The sequence below is a fragment of the Opisthocomus hoazin genome, chromosome 1, assembly GCF_030867145.1.
Source record: "Opisthocomus hoazin isolate bOpiHoa1 chromosome 1, bOpiHoa1.hap1, whole genome shotgun sequence".
Lineage (NCBI taxonomy): Eukaryota > Metazoa > Chordata > Aves > Opisthocomiformes > Opisthocomidae > Opisthocomus > Opisthocomus hoazin.
In genome coordinates, this window is record NC_134414.1 from 72,264,537 (window position 1) to 72,285,209 (window position 20,673).

At 41.0% G+C, this 20,673-nt stretch overlaps 1 protein-coding gene across 1 annotated transcript in view; it reads right to left on the reverse strand.

Moving 5' to 3' along the window:
* Positions 1 to 20,673, reverse strand: part of RASA3 (RAS p21 protein activator 3) — a 138,678-nt gene that overhangs the window by 29,740 nt on the left and 88,265 nt on the right. Inside the window, exons 6-7 of the mRNA XM_075425447.1 lie at positions 6,011 to 6,091; positions 3,120 to 3,192 (exon numbers count right to left, since the gene is read on the reverse strand). Coding sequence (XP_075281562.1) covers positions 3,120 to 3,192; positions 6,011 to 6,091 — 154 coding nt within the window. The remainder of the gene's footprint in view (positions 1 to 3,119; positions 3,193 to 6,010; positions 6,092 to 20,673) is intronic.

The following is a 20,673-nucleotide window of genomic DNA, read 5'->3' on the forward strand; positions in this document are numbered from 1 at the left end:
CACTGGAGACCAGACCCTCTAGACTAATTGTATCAAATGCACCTGTAAGCCCAAGAGCACAGAGGATTTAAAAACAGCTTACAACTTCAGCAGTTCAACCCATCCAAGAAATTATCCTACATAACTGCAAATGACATTTCCTACTGCCGTTGTGAAGCTAGTGGTGTAATTTTTAATAAGGAAGCAAATTTTTAAGTCTTTCATTATCTGAAACACGAGTTACTGAAAAAAGCTATAGCATAGGTGTAACTTCTGCACGTCTCAAGTAAACACTTTTCTGAGAAGTTTTGCATGTACGAGGTCTCTCCGTTCACCTGTATGACTGCTTAGTGTGCAAATTAATACAGCTCAAGAATGGTATTCCTAGAAACATAGCTGTATGAGGACATTCCAAGGATGGAAATGGAAATAAGGGAACTCCCAGTCCACAGTGCTGAACTAGCTGCCGTGCACCATTTTGCAAAAAAGAGGGCACAACTCTACTATGCTGGTCCCTTTCTTTAAGCAAAGCTGGCAACCCATTTATCAGCCACTTGTTTTTTTTCAGCACATGCAGGTTTGGGAACAGGTCCCCAGCACCACCTTATATGGTTCCTGTAAGAGGGCCATTTTCCTGTAGCTGCATATAGAACTCTGAGCCCCTACACCGTGCTGCAGCTGGAGCGGTGGTGAAAATGGCTCCTAACCATCAGGTGCAAGTTTCACTCACAGCACCCCTTAAATAGGCCCCTAGATTTCCCAAACCAATGATAAGCTATTTTCCATTTAGAAAATTAAATCTGTGTGGCTTTTTGGTAGTAGAAAGGAAAGCACCTATTCACTGCCTTTTACAGATCGGCTTCTTCCTTGGAGGCACAGCCAATTGCTGTGCTAGCAGACTGCAGGAAAGCTGATGAAGCTGTTTGGAAACAGTAAGTGACACGGCTGTCAACAGCATGAATCTGTGCAGCTCCACAGGAATCACAGCACTCCGTTAGCATGCACCAGCCACCGGTCTGCCAATGTCTCATTAGTGAATGTATTTCCCAGTCGTAGCAGTTCTACTGAACCTTGTTCCTTGGAGACATTTAGCCTGATCTGTACTAACTGCTCAAAATGACATAAATCTATGATGGCTCTGTCTGCACTAAGGGTATGTTATGTTTCAGAGTTCTGGCTAATTCAGACATTTCCCAAGCTCTGCTCTTACCCACACAGAAAACATTTTGCTCTGAGTTAGCAGAACAACTGGGGCAAGGGCTTAAGTTCAGGTTTTGCTTCTGCTGATACTTGCACGCAACCCAGCTCTCAGCATAAAGGCAAGCTAAGCAAGCCTCCATCCCCCTCCACAGCTCCAGCTGGAAGATGCTTTCTGTTTCCATCCTTCCTCTCTTGGCACCACGTGCCAAGTTCAGCTATTAAACACCACACGTTCACTACTTCTGCAGCGCACAGAACGCTGAGGAACCAAACAAACAGGTGAAGTTTTGTGGTTTACAGTCTGAATTCCTCGACTACATTCTCATTAAAAATCTCTCCCTGACAGATGCCTCCAGAACTGCCTACGTTAAGAATCAGGAAGCCCATTTTAGTTCTTTTACATAAAGCATCACTGTTGTGCCACTGCCAAAGGCTGCAGCTCTGGGCCAGGTGACGGACTGAAATCGTGGGCAGCCCTGAGTAAGCACACAGACATCTCAGCGCAGTTTCAGCGCTCAGTACCATGGGATCTCTCCCCCACCAGCCATGCCCTCCACAGGCAAGCAGGAGCAGGCACAAAGGCTCCATGCTAGCTACAGTTAAGTCTGCAGGGAAGTGCAGACAGTCTCTAGGAAGAGATATGCTGGGTTAGCAGAGGAAAGATTACCGCAGATAGCTATCCTGGGCAACCCTCAGGGCCTCCACCCCTTTGGGCAGTGAGAAAGAGCTCCTGCCAATAAAGAACTTGCTATATCTGTTCCTCAAATCCAAACACATTACACCAAGAGCACTTTTCTGCTGGTATGACCGACTTCAGATTAGCCAGTACAACTGTCAGCTTCTAGGCAAAGATGGTGGGTTTGTAGAAGGAGGGGGAGGACAGCGATAAGCCCCTCACTGGCACTGCCAAGAATGGTATGTGCGCTTCAGATCTGCACAGCACAACAGCACTCGCATGGCTCTCCTCTCCCCAGCTCTCCTTCCTGATGTGGCTGCCTGTGCCCCTGAACTGATTCGAGAAACCACATCCCTCAGTGCCATCCCCATGCCAGCAACAATTTCTAATGCAAATGTGACCTGAATGATGGAAGCCATATGGGCAGAAAGGGCTCTTCAATGATATGCTAACTGCATTGTACTACTCTTGCTTTTCATCGACTTCATCACACTAGATACATACTTGAGGTATCTACTGAAATAGAACAGTTACGCATAGACTGTGACTAAGATGTCCAAGAGAAAAAGAAAAGAGAAAGATACACAGAATGAAAAGTTTCAAGAGGTATCCAAATTATAAACACTTGCACGTATATGTATAGACACACCACAATTACAGCTACTCTTCCCAGAAAGGACAAAAATGAGCACTTTCATAAAAGTTATACTTTGTCTTAACTGGACTTCTTGAAAATGCTCTGTATTAAAAAAAGCTGTAGAGGTTTCACCCACTTGGAGGAAAGGCATTGGTATTACAGCTGACTGATAGATAGCCAGAACATCCAGTTTAAGTGTATTTTTCCTCTACAGCTTTCCGTATTCCTAGGAGATAACATTCCTCCCATTGACTGGGAAAGACAGGGTGGAGCAGCTATAAAGCCACAGGCTAAAAAAAGAGTAATTTTTTTTGTTGTGTTTTCTTTTTTTAAATCCCATTTTTAACTGTCCTTTTCCAAAACCCTTCTGGGGTGAATCTCAACGGAGTGTAAAGCCTGCTGCTCAGAAGTGCCCACCTTCAAGCTTTTCCTACAGAGCACCTGAGCTGAAGCAATGTACTGCTCCCTCGGCAGACGGCTAGTCTGATCCTGGGTACTTCTTTCCCCTGCACCATACTTTGAAACAGTCTTCAAAGACGACAGCTGGCACAACATGGAGCAGGATGCTGTGCCAACTATCTACAGTATAGTATTTCAGCTTATCACCCGTTCCTTTGAAATACCAACCTCAAAATAAAACACTTCATCAAAATGTGGATTGTTGGTCTTCTTTTTAACTTTAGTCTTTTTGGCTTCCGATCTGAATAAAGGAGAAAAAAAAAAAGGTAAAAAACAACATTAGCAGAAGTGTGATCCCAGAACAGAGCCACTGAGGAACAAATAGTCATCTACTTGATTTATCTGACAAAACTGGAATGCCATGTGGCTCCAAGCAGAGAAAGACATACACATTCACACACATTTAAGAGAGGGATTCACTGCAGACCAATTTCTCTAAAGTGGCAGTAATCACAGTTTGTTATCCTCTCTTAAACACAAGTCCTTGAACCCTGATTCCGTCACCCACTTGATCCAGCAGAATCTTACATCTGTACAAAGCAACTGGCAAGAATGGGGGTCTGAGCAGCAACATTTGGGGGACAGTTTCATTCTTCATGTGATTCAAAAATCTTCATACCCTAAAAGCACAGGAGATGGAAGACTGACACAGCTATTTCTGTGTTTTATAATCGTGGTCAGAGGAATCAATGAATGCTTTTCAGTGGTGTTAAATAATCAAAAAACCCAGTATGATTTCCTCAGTAAGAATATTTTTTTATTGGTATACTACTACCCTTTTCCCTGCAGCCCCAACAACATATAGTCAATGTTATGTTGTTGAATTATTATGAGTGGTGCTGAGCAGAAGTCGCTCAATTTCTACTGCTCTGTAGGAGCAAGACATGGCAGACTTCCCCCAGGCCACTCACCGGGCCGCAGGCCTGAAAAAGTTCAGCACTGCCCATTCATCCTCTATGGGCAGTGCCATCTGACCGCGCCTGCACTTCAGAATACAGACATCTAACTGCTTGGCACAGGGCTAAAGCCAGCCAATGCATTTCACACAGGCCAGCCGGCAGCTGTTTGATGATTTCCAAATGTTATGAACCTATGCTTGATTTGTTCTCGTTACCTATGAGTGAAAAGCTCTGTGTCATCCTGTGTCACCAGTCTTCCCCTACAGCTCTGCATTAATAAGGCAGCACAGATAAAACAGACACAGACAGATAGGCACATCAGCTGTGTGGAAAACTGACCTACTCATCATTTCATCCCAAAATCTATCTCTCATTTCTCATGCAGCAAAGCTGCTTAGGTAACTTGTAACTGCTTATATTAACCAGACAACTCTAGGTATTCTTTTACAGAGCTCATGTAAACCTGGGGCTAATTCCCAATGCTGCTACAGGCTTCCCATGTGACTTGAATGGGCCAGTCCACCAGTATACAATGTTTTCCCGTATATAACACAGACAAAGAAGCAGTTTTGCTCAGGAAGTCTGATGGATCTCTAAGTATAAATCCCACAATAAAGAGCAGCACATTTATTGAAATTTTTATGCTTGGCATTGCATAAATGCAGCAGAATAAAGCAGCTTTCCTACTCTAAAAAGAGAGGCATAGAAAAATCCAGAGAGGACAATGGTGAATATCCCGCTGTTCCTAGGAGGAGCTGAGAGATAAGAGAGACTAATCGCTTCCAGGATGTAGGCCAGATTGCCTACCCCATCTCATCAGACACACTTGCCAATCAACCTCTTTACTGATAAGCCCATCTGGGAAGGGACTGGGAATCAGGATGTAGACCAGGAGGCGATTAAGGCAAGCACAATTATTGGGCAATTATCAAGCAGTGGATGGGAATAAGCTGCATGCTGCTTGCTGGAGATAGGAGGCCAGCATTCTTCCCCCACCAAAAACCAGATAGGAATAGGATGAGACTATGTTCCTTATTCTGAAGGGAAGTATGTTATCAGCTGTCACACATTATCCAGACTGGGGGTGGGGGGAAGCAGATGAAGAAAGGTAAGTATGGACATTCAAGGATACAAGTTAGTCAAAAAAATCTCCTTACAGTTTCAGTAATAGCCATCCGGTACCATCTGAAGCAAGTTATAGGCTTAAAACATCAATACGTACAACTCAAATACATAGCTCATTAATAGAGACAAGGCACAACACACCTAGACAAATATGAAGAACACAGACCAGTCTCAAAAGACTCCTCTGCACTCAAGGTAGGTGTTTGTCAAGAACGCATCTTATTTACAGTATTTTCAATAAATTGTTGTAAAACATCATGAATAATCCATGCTACCAAATCTGATGCTTTCAGGTCACAGCAGAGCTGATTTGTTTCTAATATGGCACAGACATAAAAGATGACTCCAGATAAACAGAAACTAAACAGTGACATCCAACAGTACAGGAAATTTTCACAACAGAACAGGAAAATTTAATCCCAAATTTAAACTGAAGAGTATTATGCAGAATCTCATTACTAAACCTCACTCCAAATTTTATCCATGCTATTATGTCCACATATATGAAATTACAGGACTGAGCCACCTAGAGCTTTCAACATACACACTAATTTGCCACATCTTCAAAGTGAAAAGATTCTAAATATTCACACACAAACGTGCATACTCTGCAAGATGTTGATGTATTAAGCTTTCCCTTCTGTCCCTAACCAAAATTAGGCAATAAATTTGCTCCAAAATTGGCCTCCAACTGTGAGGTGAGAAGATGCACAAATTAAGCCGAACCACAAATTGCATACTCCAGGATATTCAAATGATTCAGGGATTATTCAGAGCTTTACATAAACCAAAACTGAAACAAGCCTCAAATTACTTACTCTAGTATAATTCAACTCAGTAGTTCACACACACACACACACACACACACACACACACACACACACACACACACACACACCCCCCCCCCCCCCCATAACATATTCTAGTGGCGTCTAAATGCTCCCATCTGTCCATCTGAGAATGCAGATTTCCAATAGAAACAGGAAACACAAACCATCCTTATAGAACGGAAGCTCCTCTATGTGCAATACTTGCCTGGAGGGTCCTGCTAAGGTAACGGTGGCGTAGGGATCACATTGCCCATTCACAATGGGCAGCCCTTGGCATTCTAAAACTCTAGAAAAGAAGAAAATGCAGACAAACAAATCAATGAAATGGGAAGAGACTGGAGTGAAAATAAAAGCAATAAATTTTCATCCCATTCCCTTTTCAAAATACGTTTACACTAGGAATTGAAATGTCACTAAGCACAAGCCTTTATATCTAAACTTGAAAACACATTTTGGTCTTAAATACTAACTTTAACAGGGTCAAAAATACTGTTAAATTACAGAGAAACTTTAACACAAAGGCTTCTTATGCAAGTACAACAACTTAAAGTTCATGAAATAAGAGCCTGCTGTCAAGACGGGAGCTGTCAGCACTTCAAAATTCTGTGACAGCTTCTTCATCAAAAGAAACCCCAAAAACCTAAAAAAAAACCCCAGAATTTACTTCTGTAACAAAAGATTTAAAAAACCACACAGACAGATCCCAGCAGTAGTCAAGTAATTTCTCAGAATCACATTCATGCAGGCCTCAGTGCTTTTGACAAAATTTAGCATGGGCTTATTTGTAAAAGCAAGTTAACTAAAGTCCAGCAGACAGTATGACACAGCCACCTTTCTCCATAAAACTTATAAATAGAAAAACTGAAGGAACACATTCAGCAGCTCTGCACTGAAGAAGTCAAAGAGGCACTGGAGGGACAAAATGGAACAAATTGGGTTTTGCTGAAAGCCATGGTAAGAAATCTGCATTTTTGCACTTTTATTTCAACATCTCTTCGGAAAGAAAGAAGTTCTGCTTCCAACAGGTAAGCCTATGAGGCTGATATAGTTACACAATTATAACAGGAAAATTTCAGCAAACTCTGAAGCTCTTTGGGCAGGTGAGTAGTATAATACTTGCAGTGTGATGATGTATCTTGCACACTTCTGGGTGCTATAAAATCAGCAAGAAAAGTAATATCCATTTTACTGCTTTCAGTAACAGCAACTTTGATAGAAAAATAAAATACATATAAAAAAATCAATAGAGAAAAATTCAGTAACAGATAGTGCTCCACAGTTTTATCTGCAAAGCAATTTATTTGGTAACACGCGATGTGGGCTTCCAACACAGTTTAACTACAGACCTATTACTTGGTCTGCATAAAGGGAAGAAAAAATTTAATATTCTGCAACAGTACAGGAATCGTTGTTATACCAGAGGAGGTACAATCTAGATAGGTTCACACAATTCTAGCAAATACACAGAGAGTAAAGATCACACTAAAGGGGCACAAGCAGGCAGCTGAAGTGATACATTACATTCGTAGCTGGATTCTCACACCTATGACCCCACAGAATAAAGGCTATATAATTTGCTTAATACAGTCAGGCTCCAATATGCACTCATTCATAAGCTTCTTATTTGCATAGCCCCTATATGCATGAAAAGCATTCAGCTATTAACATAGGTGACTCCACTTCTCATTGCTGATACACTAACACTAGTGCAAAAGAGAATTATGTTCTGTATTCTGGATACTCAAGTGAAATCATAGATGAAAACCATGAAGAAAATTAGGAAGAACTTGGAATGCACAGGCACCACGTTGCTTTTCTTTCTGGACTTCCGTTATTTCACTACAAGTTTACTTTCCACATGTACAAGAGTTTAGAAGCCTCCTAGATGCCTAGTTTAGCAGGTATCTGATACTGCAGAGTGCTAACCACACAAACAGCAAAACTCAAGCCACAAATCCTATCGTGGCACCAGCCGGAAATGAAAGGTGCAAGCTCCTGTAACCTTCAATGTCAAGCAACACACAATATATGGGATTTGGTAGTCTAAATGCATGCATCTAGTGCCATTTGAGATGACTTAGTAGCTTCTTTCCCAGTCCCTTGCTGCTGCTGCAGAGAGGCAGGACGTGCCCGTGGAACATGAATATTTGACAGCTCCACACTTCTCAGAGGCCTCACAGATAGACTAGATGCCTGTTTTCAAGCAACCAAGTTCAACTCCAAATTCACCCAGCCTACCTTACAGAGAAGGCGTAGAATAGGCTTCTTTTTTGCATATGTATTAATACAAGTATTCAAGATTGCAAGGAAAATACTGGTTTTTGAATCTAAGATGGGCAGACGTGAATAGAAAAAATGCTTCTGGGGAACTTTACACTGTAGCCTTCTGGCAGAGTACCTAGAAGCGCAGAAGGAAAAACCCGTATCTACCAGCAGAGAAACTTTATGAAGAGGCAGGTCCAACTTGATTTTCTTGTGAGTAAAGAACAGGCCACTTTCCTTCTGGTGGTCTTTACACTAATGTGATTATATTCACAGCAGAAACACTTTGCCAGTGAGCTACAGCATGACTGCTGGTAATTCTTCTAGGATAGCAGATGTGGCTTGAACACATTCCTGTTTGAACAGACAATTGTACACCAAATGTCAATGTCAAACCCCCCACCCCTTCCAGGGCTTCCTTAAGGCAGCCTGTAAGTTTCTTAAAATGAAATAGTAACTCAATGGCTTTATAGCAGTCAGCCAATTTTCTACTGTTAATGAATGGCTTCCAAGCCAGCTCTCATCCATACAGCAAGAACTATGTGAAATTTAAACACAGAGAAAGCATGTCCAGAGACAGTACGATTCTTGTTTTAATAACAGCAGTCTTTTCAAGAATGTGCAGACAACAGAAAGTGATCCCAGACAGCATGATCTACACTTGAGGATACGTAGAGGTTATAAATCACTACACAATAAAATCACAGATTAATTTTAATGATGGCATGTGTGAGGTTATCCACACAAAGAAATATGCATACCATAACTATACATATATAGAATGACAGAATCTATTCTCATATTGCCACTTACAAGAACTTTTCACGTTTTTTGTGGATAGTCCTCTGTCATCATCACATCAACTGTCAGCAATGGTTAAAAAGACAAACAGTATCATTAGCTGGTCAGAGAGAATCCAGCAACACAAATCACTGGGCACTTGCACCTTGAATTGTGTGTGGTCTACAAAACATGGAGAAGAACAACAGATCAACTTCTAATTATTTGTGGCTCTCCCAGGTTCGTACTCTCAATCTCAGAAAACAGAAGTTGTCTATTCATGAACAGGTTACAAAATCACGAATGGTGTGAAGAATATTTCCTCACAAAGTAAGAATTAAGGGGCACATAATGAAATTGCCAGACCGAAGGTTTAAAATAAACAAAAGGAAGACCTTTTTCCACACAATGCATAATGAAATTGCAGAAGTTACTGCCATGGGATGTCGTGGAGGCCAAAACAACACATGGATTCAAACCAGGACTACATGAACTCATGGAGTGTAAATTTTTAGGCAGCTATTAAAGCTTAATGGTCCAGAAGCCTCCTCCAGCTCAGGAAAGCCCAAACTGCTGATTGAGAAGGGTGTAACACTGGAGCAATCATACCATATTTGAAGCATCACTCACTAGCAGATATCAGAAACAGTACCAGGCTAGACTAGAGGGGCATTTAACACACTAGGGTAGTTTCTATGTTCTCTGGTGAAAAAAAAACAAACACAAAAAGAACAAAATAAAAAAATAAAATACACAGATGTTCTCATACAGTCACGATGAGTTGAATAAGACATTTCTTTGCGTGCAGTTGGAGTAAGAAAAGCAAAAACAACCTTGAAAGAAACAAAATGTGGGAAAACAGGAAACAGACACAGACATAAACGGTATCCCAAGCCTTTCAGGTAATTTAAAAGAGCTTATTGTTTAAGGATGTTGGAGAAAGCAGGCAAAAGACTGAAGACTTCGGATTTTGAGGAAGGAAGGCTATGTCTGGAGAGAGGCTCATTCTTGTTCTTGTATCTTACTAAGCATAGTGGGGAGAGACAATAAAATTCAACAAGGCACACGTCTGTTCGACTCATGTTAGTATAGCCTCATTAGTTGCAGGAAAGTGTAATCCTAGAGCTGCTTTTGTTACAGCCATTTTCTTCAGTCATGGGAAAGTTGCTAGGTAAATTAACACTGCTCCTCTCCCAGCCTGGTACCAAAACACTGGCTTTAATTGGCAAGCTGAAAAAGAGCTAGAACAAAATGACAGCTACTCAGAGACGTGATAAAATGGAGCCTCTTTTCTGCCACATGGGCATCACAGATTGACAGTTCATATCTGGATTAGGTGAAAAAACATATGAAAAGAAAGGTATAACAAAGTTACAATTGCCAGAGGGGAGGGGGACACGCTGAGAAGCAGTGAATAAAGCCAGTAAAAATGAAACGCTTTTGCTCTAATCATCTGCAGAATTAATTTAACATGTGTACTAGGATAATGAAAAAAAGCCTAGGCAATCAAGATTATTCAAGAATTACAAGTCGACTCATCAGGCCCCAGAGGGAAAATGTCTGGTGGCTGCTAGAATCTCTTCTGCCCAACTGGTAGTTTCTGATCATTAGCTGTCTCGAACCCAGCTGGGGCAGGGCAAGCCATCCCTCGCAGCTAGCCGGGCTGGGCTAAGGTTATTGCTGGGGCATATAGGAAAACTCTCAGTGCAGCTGCCTCACTGTATTTTGCTTGTGGTTTATAAAATTAACAGGTTTCAAGGAACGAGACATTTCAGTTTTCAATGTGGTTCATGACCAGACCTTCACAAGAGTAAATAAGCTATGGAAAATTCCCTTAGGGTAAAAGAAAACCTCAAACCCAAACACACCATGAGCATGCCCTCTTGCCTTTAAATTACACGATTACAGAAGTTGAGTGGGAGGCAGGGGAAGAAGGTTTTGAAAAAAGAAAAAATTTTTCAACAAACACTAAGCAGCTCACATTTGACAGTACAGGTATCCCCTCTGCCCCCGGGCTGCCAACCAAGAGCTGTAGGCTGTAGTCTCTGAGAGAGACCCTACACAATCATACTTAAAACAAAGCTCAACACAGGCGAGCAACATCAGGACGATCCAAGCCCGTGGGCATTCCACACCCCTTCCTTGGAATCACAAAAATTATTTTAAAATTATAGGCTTTCTGATTAGTTCAGGATGCACATGTATCATCAGCACCCTTTTGCGCCAGAATGGACCACCAATGCAAGAACGGACACAGAGAAAAGAAACCAGAAGGCACATAGCTGTTCTTAAAACGTATATCCATATTTACTGTTCTTTCCAGACTAAACCACCTCCAGTGTGCCTAGTCAGGCTCAGTTCTTCCCCCAGTTTCAACCTAGGGTAGGGAACAGCACGCTGTTACCATTCTCTTTTCTCATATCACACTGTTTTCTCACTGCAATTCCTCAACACAAAATAAATTCACTTTTTTTTCTAGACAATCTTACTTTCTATCACTGTACATAATCCACGTAATTTAATTGCTTTCACATACTTACTAGGTTCCTGGGATCAATCTTCACACTTAGCAAGTTTACTGATGCATCTTATTAATCTTCTATTTCCAGCCTCCACTTGTTCCATCTCTCTTTCGTTTCCTTATCTTGAGGCTTTGTGGCATCTCATATGCGTACTTTTTGGCCATACTCAGGTTCTTCTCTGCATCATTTCAAAGACAAGAGACTTCCTCCTCCTTGCTTGCTCTAGTGATCTAATTGTTTCTTGAACACTCAGTACTTTGTGTGGTAAGCCTGACCAGACAGAGAAGTATCAACTTAAAAGCAAGTTTTGTGGCGGTTTAGTCAGAACTGCCATCAAAACAATGCATCTTTGGCTTATGCAGAGTACTTGTTTGGTAAGGTACATTCCCCGGTACTGGGTATATAACTTACTTAAGTCTCTCTGGATCTCTATTTTGGGGTTTTTTTTTTCCTTCTTTTTTTCCTACTGACTACAGAATCATCTTGTAACATATGTACTATCCTGAGTACCTTCTCTTCCAGGAGTAACGGAGCACCTCTGCACAGTCTCCTTTTGTGAATAGGCTTATAGGCCTAGGGCACATAAAATAGGCCATTAATATTTAACTTCAGAAGTCTTTCCGTCTAGTCTGACAGTAAGGAAGTGGCGCCTCCCCTTTCCTTGCCATATTCAGTTCACTCTTGAATGTCCTTTTCTTTCAGTGCAGCCTTGCATCACAATCCGAACTCCCTACTTATTCCCAGAGGTTTAAGACGAACTTTGAGGTAACACTGCATGACACACTTCCACGTGTATCTTGGCCAACCTCACATCTATGCTGGCACATGGTAGCTGCTCTCAGACCAGTGAACAGACTTCAAGCAGGAACTGTTCCCAGTCCTCCTCTTCCCTTGGTCTGTGTGCTAAATGGGTGATACTCATGTGTTTTAGAGGGGCTTTGCCTGAATGTATCTGCATTCACCACTACTAAGCACAAGGGCACTACATCTAGCCTAGAAATTTCCTGAATCATAAATTTCTGCAGGCCAAGAGAGCGTATCACCATATGACTGCTCTCATAATTCTTCATCTCCTGCAGGACATGCCTAGAGACAGCGTCCTGGGTTTTGGTCTGACCAAATGTTACATCTGAACTGCTGTTAGTGCACCTTCAGACAAACCTTACACTTCACTTCCACAAAGTACTCTGCCAGATCTTTATTCAGGACTTAACACAAATACACAACCTTTTTTTTGCCAAAAGGCTGACCAAGTGGCCTGTTTCTTCTGGAATAAGGCAAAAAATTTTCTACATTTGCTCAATCCTGGTTTTAAATTACACTCTACCTCCATCATCAAAAATACTAAGACAATTATGTCCCAACCTCCTCAAAATTTCTTTACCAATCCATACTCTGGCTCTGCCTTGCCCCTGTACCCAGGGAATAAGGAGGCTAGCACTACTGTCTCCACGTACTGGGTCACACCTTTGTCCTCTGGACGAGTATTTGAAGGCAAATGATCATGCCCACTCCCAACATGTGAACTCCAGTAAAAGAAGATTTCAGAAGTACCCATTCCTTGACTTTTGGAAGTGATCTACTTGTACCAAAACAAAATTTCCTACTATTCCTCTTCACCTGCATGTTTTTTGTACTGGGGGCAGACCAGTTTCCTCTGGAAGTGGTTCTAACACACTGGGAATTGCCCACAGTGACATGCTCTGGTTCACCTCCATCTTATGTCCCACTCAGACACAAGATGTTAAAGCATTGTGTGGTGTCTGGTGATCACTGACCATGCCTGGTAGAATGAACTGGGGAAAGGAAAGGATGGAACAATGTCCAAGCAGATACAGCCATACTGAACAAAATAACATCAATGCTTGCTTTATCATCATGATTTTTCAAGCCATTTCCCCACTATATTTTTTCATTTCTCCATGGACCCTGAAAGCACAGTCTTTATCCAACACTCAGCCACACTGCTGCTCTCCAATCTGTCCTTCCACCTCTTTTACTGCTCCTCATGGAAAAACCACTCTCCTTTAGAAACTCCAGCAGTACCCTATCCTCTTTCAACAATACCTTCCTCCTCTTTGTTTTTTTTGGTTTGGTTTTCTTGGGGTTTTTTTTTTTTGAGGGGGGGTGGAGGTGGTGGACAAACATATTCTGGTTTACAAACAAGAAAATCCTTGCCATACTCTTAACCTCTGAGAGGATTAATGCTTAACTGGAGCTACTCTTCCCCCTTCATGGGACCATTCACTTTCCCACAAAGATCTGTGGCACTAAATAAAATCCTGCCCCATTCAAGTAAATGGCACAGCCTTACCTGGGACCAGCATTTCACCCAGCGTGTACTCCCTTAAAATACAGGCTGTACAGCATTTGATGCATTGGCTCCAACACATTTACATACAAGGTACATTATACACTCGAAACCACCCCCATTTCAGCTTCTGACATCTGGATAGAGTTTAGGCAGATCAGAGGAACACGCTGTGCAGGCAACTATTCTGATATTTCTCTTCAAAATACCTTCCAAAGCCTCCACACCAAAAGCACAACAGAAGCCTTGAAACCCTGAGATTACAGCTGCAATCCCACATAAATACTGCCTTTTCTTCCCCAATCCCAGTTCAGTTCAGAATAGTTGCAGTCCAGCAAAACATTGAGACAGGTTCTTAAACTCGTATTATCCTCAACATAGGTTCCTTCCTGAGCTGCCCTACAACAGTTTTTGCAGCCTCATGCAGTGCCCAGATTAACTTTTAGCACAGGAAGAGGAACTGACTGTTAATGTTTGGGTTTGAGCAACAATTTCTTTCCCAAGTATTTACTGAAGATATTTTATAGCAAAATAGGAACAAATATTCACACAAAGTCAACCAGTCACATAGAGAAAGTAAATGAAAGGTTATGAGCTCAACCCCTGCTTCCCCAATCTAAACCAAATAATATTAGAGATATTAAACTACAGCCACTGCAAAAAATTATTTCATTAAATATAAGGAAGAAATACTGTCAAAATATACGCATCCCTAAAACCACTATCACTTCAAATAAACTGCAAAATTTTCTCTTGTTACTAGGCATCTAGACATTTCTTGATGTTTTAAAAGTCGCACGGTTGTTTTTCTGCTATTAATATGGGAGCTGTCCTCCATGCTACAGTTCAAAACATCCAATTTGCTTCCCAATATCAGCTCTAGAAAGACTTTTAAAACCACACATTTACAGAGTACCATCTGTATTCTGTACTAAACAAAGAGAACAGACTAAAAAGTGGGTGTCAGCCATCCTGTTCTCACAGCACAAGGAGTTAATCCATTAGTAATTATACCAGTTTATGAGTCAATTACAGAAGAGTTGCAAGCTTCCTAAAAGCCACTTCAGAAAAGTTTTCAGTTAGGTTAATATTAAAAATAGTTATCTTCAGTGACAGTGCCCTGAGGCCTTGAGCAAAGACACAAGCTTGCTGAAATTTTGAACTGCACTGATTTAGTGACTATTACTGGCACTGACGTCACCGTTTCCTCCCGCCTTGGTCTTGGACTTGCAACACCAGTTATTAACAGAGAGCGATAGCTGAGCGACGGGAGAGTAAAGAGAAAGGGTAAGGAGCAGGAGTTATTTCCAGCACACGCTGATTTTCAGAGGAGACAGAAGACCCAAATACAAGTTGTACCAAAGCAAGAAGTATGTAAAAATTAGATGGGAATAGCAACACAAAAGAAGAGGTACAATCAGGAAAGCATGAATCTGCTTACTGACAGAACTGTATTGGTTCTTGCAGGGAAAGTGAAGAAATTTGAATTTGATGTAGTATGGCAGGAAGCCAATGAATGGGTCAACATATCAAGGCAGCTGCAGAAGCATTGGCGTTAAAGGGAGCATAGTGAGGAATGTAAGAGGAGCAAAGCACAAAATGACAACAACTACAACATGCAGCTAAAGATTAGAGCCTAGACAACAGCTTTAGCTAAGCTGACTGTGGCCTACGGCAATATTAAATGGTAGCAATGAGATACTGTCTGTACAGGCAGATAAGGAAAGAAAGATGACCAAAGACCAAAAGGCAGCATACGAGTCAGACACAGAAAGGCAGTTATGGCTACGTAATGAAGCCAGTCAGCGACGCAAAGATCTCCCATGTTGTTTTTCTTTGCTTGGAAACGCAGGTCGGTCTCAAAAAGATGCACAGTGTGCTATATGGGATGCACAGGGCACAATAACCCAGAACTCTTGGGCCAAGGGAATGCATCAGCTGAGAATGTCAACAACTCTTGGGTGATGAGGGGTGCACACAGGAAAGGAAGGCAAGGGAATGAGATGGTTTAACAACAGCCATGGCACCAACAGACTGAAAACCCAGCCAGCTTCTTCTCATCCCTACTCAGTCCAAGTATGATGATTTCTCTACTAAACATAACTTTGAAGACTCTTTCACATAGATTGTCACATCATATATTTAATTAGATGTATTATAGGAGCAAATACACCTTTCTAAACAAAAAAAAGAAAAAACACCCAAACAAAAAAGGCTCACATTTTAATAAGAAAAGATATAATGATTTGTGGATCTAGAAAACCAAAAAAAAGGTACCTTCAAACACTACATGGAGGCTACCGTATTGGACATGCCTTGGCACACCTGAGGTAGGTGGAACTTTTAGTGCTTTAAAAACACAACTTGAAACAACTCAGAACAACTTTTGATTACATTTATGTGAATAATCAGATGATCTGGGATCTTCATCAACAATATTTCTTATTAAAGGGCAGTGATCTTTCTTACACATGCAATACTTTCATTAAGAAATTCAAATTAAGCTGATTCATCACCACTACTGAAACCTAATGGCAGTTAAGTTGCCAACTAAGTCCCAAAGTAATGCTGATGCATTGAATTCATTTTGGTAAGAGAACTGGGCTAAGAACCATGTCACAGTTAACATAAAAATGCTCTCCAACTAAAATTCATTAAATAATCTTAACAGATGCTGTCTAGATTTACATAAATAAAAAGATGTTAACTTATAACATTTTAACATATAGATATTCGGAAGAAATTTTTCACCATGAGGGTGGTGAATCACTGGCACAGGTTGCCCAGAGAAGCTGTGGCTGCCCCCTCCCTGGCAGTGTTCAAGGCCAGGTTGGATGGAGCTCTGAGCAACGTGGTCTAGTAGAAGATGTCCCTGCTCATGGCAGGGGCGTTGGAACCAGATGATCTTTAAGGTCCCTTCCAACCCTTATCATTCTATGATTCTATGATATCTTATTGTGGTTACAGACAATGAAGTAATCAAGCAGGGGAGGTAAAAAAAAAAAAAAAAAAAAAATCATACAGTGCCAGGTATTTAACAGTAAAATCAAGGCACTATATCCTCAGAAACTATGTGTTATTAAAAAACAAAGTACAGAAATGTTCAATCCAAATCAGCATTCAGATGTACCCAGTCTGTGAAAGGCAGGAAGCAGAATTGTGGAGTCTTCTTTAGTTATTCAAACAGCACCATACACATAAGACTTCTTAAGTTTCACTTGCCTAAATTTTTTACACTAAGGCAGATAGAGCTATTCACTCCAAGCAATACAAACATCACAGGCAATAAAAAGCAGTTTTTGTAATAGACTTTCCCATGAAATTAACTGAAAAATCCTCCTCAATGTCTCTGACTTGGCAAGAGGAGAGATCAAACAGGATTCATAAACCATTTGTTTAAAAACCAGCTATCACAGGATAGTGACTTGCCTACTTTGAATTGTTCCTCTGGTTCTACAAGGCCACTTACTTCACTGTGATGATGATGCTAAAATCACTGAAGTGGGTACTCAAACATCTCACATGCAAGGCAATACATGCGCTGCTTTTCAGAGCTAGTGTTACACTTTTATTGATCAACTGCTGTCCTTTCTTCTTATCCGTACCGGGTATACTGTTAAAACTGTTGGTGTCCTCAGCTCCTGCTACAGCCTTCTCCCTTACAAGTTTCAGCAGAGAAAGGGACCAGCTCTCCTGGAGACGTGCTATAGTGTTCTGTGCCTAGAGGATCACACTGTGAATATAATACAGAAATTGCAGGAAGGATGTTTTGTGGCCATTCTGTGGAAATACCAAAGGAAGTTGGTCCTGCAGACAAAACCTTCCATCAGCCGTGAAAGCTTCTTAATAAAGCATCATCCTCTGCAACACCACAACTGTAAAGCACCAGACTCCTACAACTCTCCACCATTTGTAAGACATTAGGAAAATACCCACCTGGAATGATCCTGCCTGACGCTTTCTCCTCAAAAAGCATATAGACATATTGTCTTATACATAGTGTTTCATGAAAAAAAAAACAAACATTAAATGATTCAGACTTTTCTGAGTGGTGGTCTCCTACTGAGTCATCGCAGAACAACACCCAGAAGGTGCCTGGAGAAGAAGGTACAGACTTTTAATGAAAGACAAAATATCTTGACTAGTTGGATGGGATAAAGCACCAGCTGAGAACGCCCGCACAATGAGAGCGCATCAGAACGGTAAACCTGGTACCCTACCGGGAGCAAAGCATTACACACGCTGCGAACAGTTTCTTTTGGCACCCTACCCCATATTACTTTCTACTCTGAAAGGTCAGTCATGTCCTAGGTTTGGCTCAAACCTATGATATTCTATCCCAAAGAAAGCTCTGCTGCACGAAGTTATACTGTTGTTTGTACAGCACTAAGATCCTTGGTGATGAAAAACAATGCAAAGTAAGCGCTCTACAAAAAAGTTTCTAGTGTCTCGTCACTTCAGATCTCCTTAGGGAAAACAAGATGCAAATCAGGGCATGGTCTGGTAGGCATTCTGGTATAACCAGCTGTAATCAGTAGCCCACATCAGCTTTAATTCCAGTTATTACACAAACAGTTCATACTTGCATTAAGTTTTTCCTCATATTTTGGAACTGAAAGGCATCATAGGGATCACATAGTCTGTCCTCTTTCAAGACAGTGATGAAAGCCCTCACATAGTCAAGCTGTGCAACTAGTTCATGATGTCTACTACATCTCCAGAGGACTTTCTCAAAAGAAATCGGGGCTTAACTCCAAGGACTCACAATGATTAAAATATCCTTATAGTGTTCTACAGGAAACTGTTCACTGATTAATGATCATGACTCAAAGAAGAAAAAGTGTTTTACTACTTGTTTCCCAGTAGATTAACCCTTAGCTTCCAACCATGGGGTATCACCACGGTAAGAACAAGTAACCATACAATCAGAACAACTCTCCTCTGAATATTGTGCATACTGTGGTTTCTTCACCTCTAATTTTTTCTTGCATAAATCGAACACTTGCTCACTGTTAGACACATTTACCAGGTCTTCAATTCTTCCTGTAGCTCTTCTGTGAATGCTTCTGAGTTTAATAACACCCTTTTTAGCCTGGTCTCCTAAAGGTACAAGCTTATGAGAAAACATTTTCTGTCTGCGTTTGGCTACCAGTCCCTCACTGCTGATTTTTTTGAATCAGTTGGTAATTTCCACAAAATTTTAAAAAGTGGTAAAGATCTCAAAAGATACTCCAGTTCTATAAATTTGGTTAAATCCAACAGCTGTGTAGAGACGAGAATGCCACTGGATGTCCTCAGGGAGGAAAGGGCTGCGCGTGGTGGCTCAGCGACTCTTTGTAGCCTTTAACTGAACAGCACATAAACAGCGAGAGCCGGCCATCGCACTGTGCCACCTCTTACCAACATGACATTTAGGCTATCAGGGCAGGAAGGCAGACAACACGGTAGTGACTGTCACACAACTAAAAGCGTAACACCACATGCAGCCAGTACATCTGCAGCTGCACAGAGTCTAGCTGAATTCTTGCTTCTGTTTGAATCTTGTATCAAATTATTACAAAACCAGCAGCTTGGAAGCCAGTCAACTGTAAAATGAGTTAAAATTAATCGCAGACACTACTGACTCCAAAACCACAGCCTCCTTGCCAATTTCTGTGCTTGTTAGAATGGTATCTTGCATTTTCTTTCAAAATATTTACCTTTTCTCTTCATATTTGACAGAACTAAATGATTAAAGAACAAACTAGCAAACTACCTTGTATAATGGGAAGGAAAAGAGTGGGACAATGAAAATGACTGATCTCAAAATACTATTAAATGAAAAATGTATATTAAAAGACTTTTAACCTTTCCCACTCACGAGTGCTTTGTATGTTACAAATACATAATTAGCAACACAGATGAAATATTTCACAATCAACTCCTACTGAAAATGCCAGCAAATGGCATCCAAGCCAAAGGTTTACACCAAGAAGCATGGGGGCAGGGAGCACAGTCAGCACCTGGTGATTTTAGCATTCTGGACTCTGGAAGGAAATTGGTCATTGTACATATGCAGTTGCACTCCCAGTACAATAACATACCCAGAAACATGAACATGACTTCTAGCTCATTCAGATGGAATAGGGAGATACTTTGTCATTATTGCCATATACAGTGTCAGACTTCTTGCAATAACTTCCTCCTAACAAATAGTTCTGTGAACAACAGAGTTAAAGAAGGGCATTTCCTATGCATTGTGTACCATATTTTTACTCTCCTTATACTTGCAAAAAACCCCAACTTCAACACCTGGGACCCTGGGACTTCCTCATTACCCTCCAGCTTCCCCTGTTCCTAGCATACTTTGATGCCCCCAGTTCCCTGTTCTGCTACCTAAATATCACTTTGGGAAGTGTTGCTCCTGGAGCAATAGATAAAGAACTTGCGGACAAAACTGCGATTCGTAAGTTGTGTCTCATCCTTTAGAAGCTTCACCAGCATCGTTTTTGGACGGTGCCTGCCACAGAAGGTGTAGAAATTCCAACAGTCATTCAGAATGAAATAACATAAAAATTTACCTTTGTATTATGCTACATACCTTGTAATTCAAAGAGCCTTTTGATACAGGTCATGTTGCAAGACAGCTAACTAATTTTTCCTTAAGAATTTAACAGTTGTCAATTAACAATTCACAGTTCTCAAGCCCCATGCATTTCCTACAAATACAGACGCTACAGGAATGCTCTCTAATGGCACCAAATTGCCCTAACACTTTGACCTCAAGCACATTTAGACGTTAAAAATAATTTCTCAAAAGGATTTATGCTTGAATAATTTGCCTCCATTTATAATCCCAGACTATAGTCACTCTGTGTAAAACAGGAAGTATCCTCATGTTATTTAAACAGTGGCACTTAGTGTTAAAACAGACTGACTTAGAAGCATTTTATTCCAGTCCTGAATTAGAAACGTATTTTTACACATATTCCAGAGTCCTGTGATGATTCAATC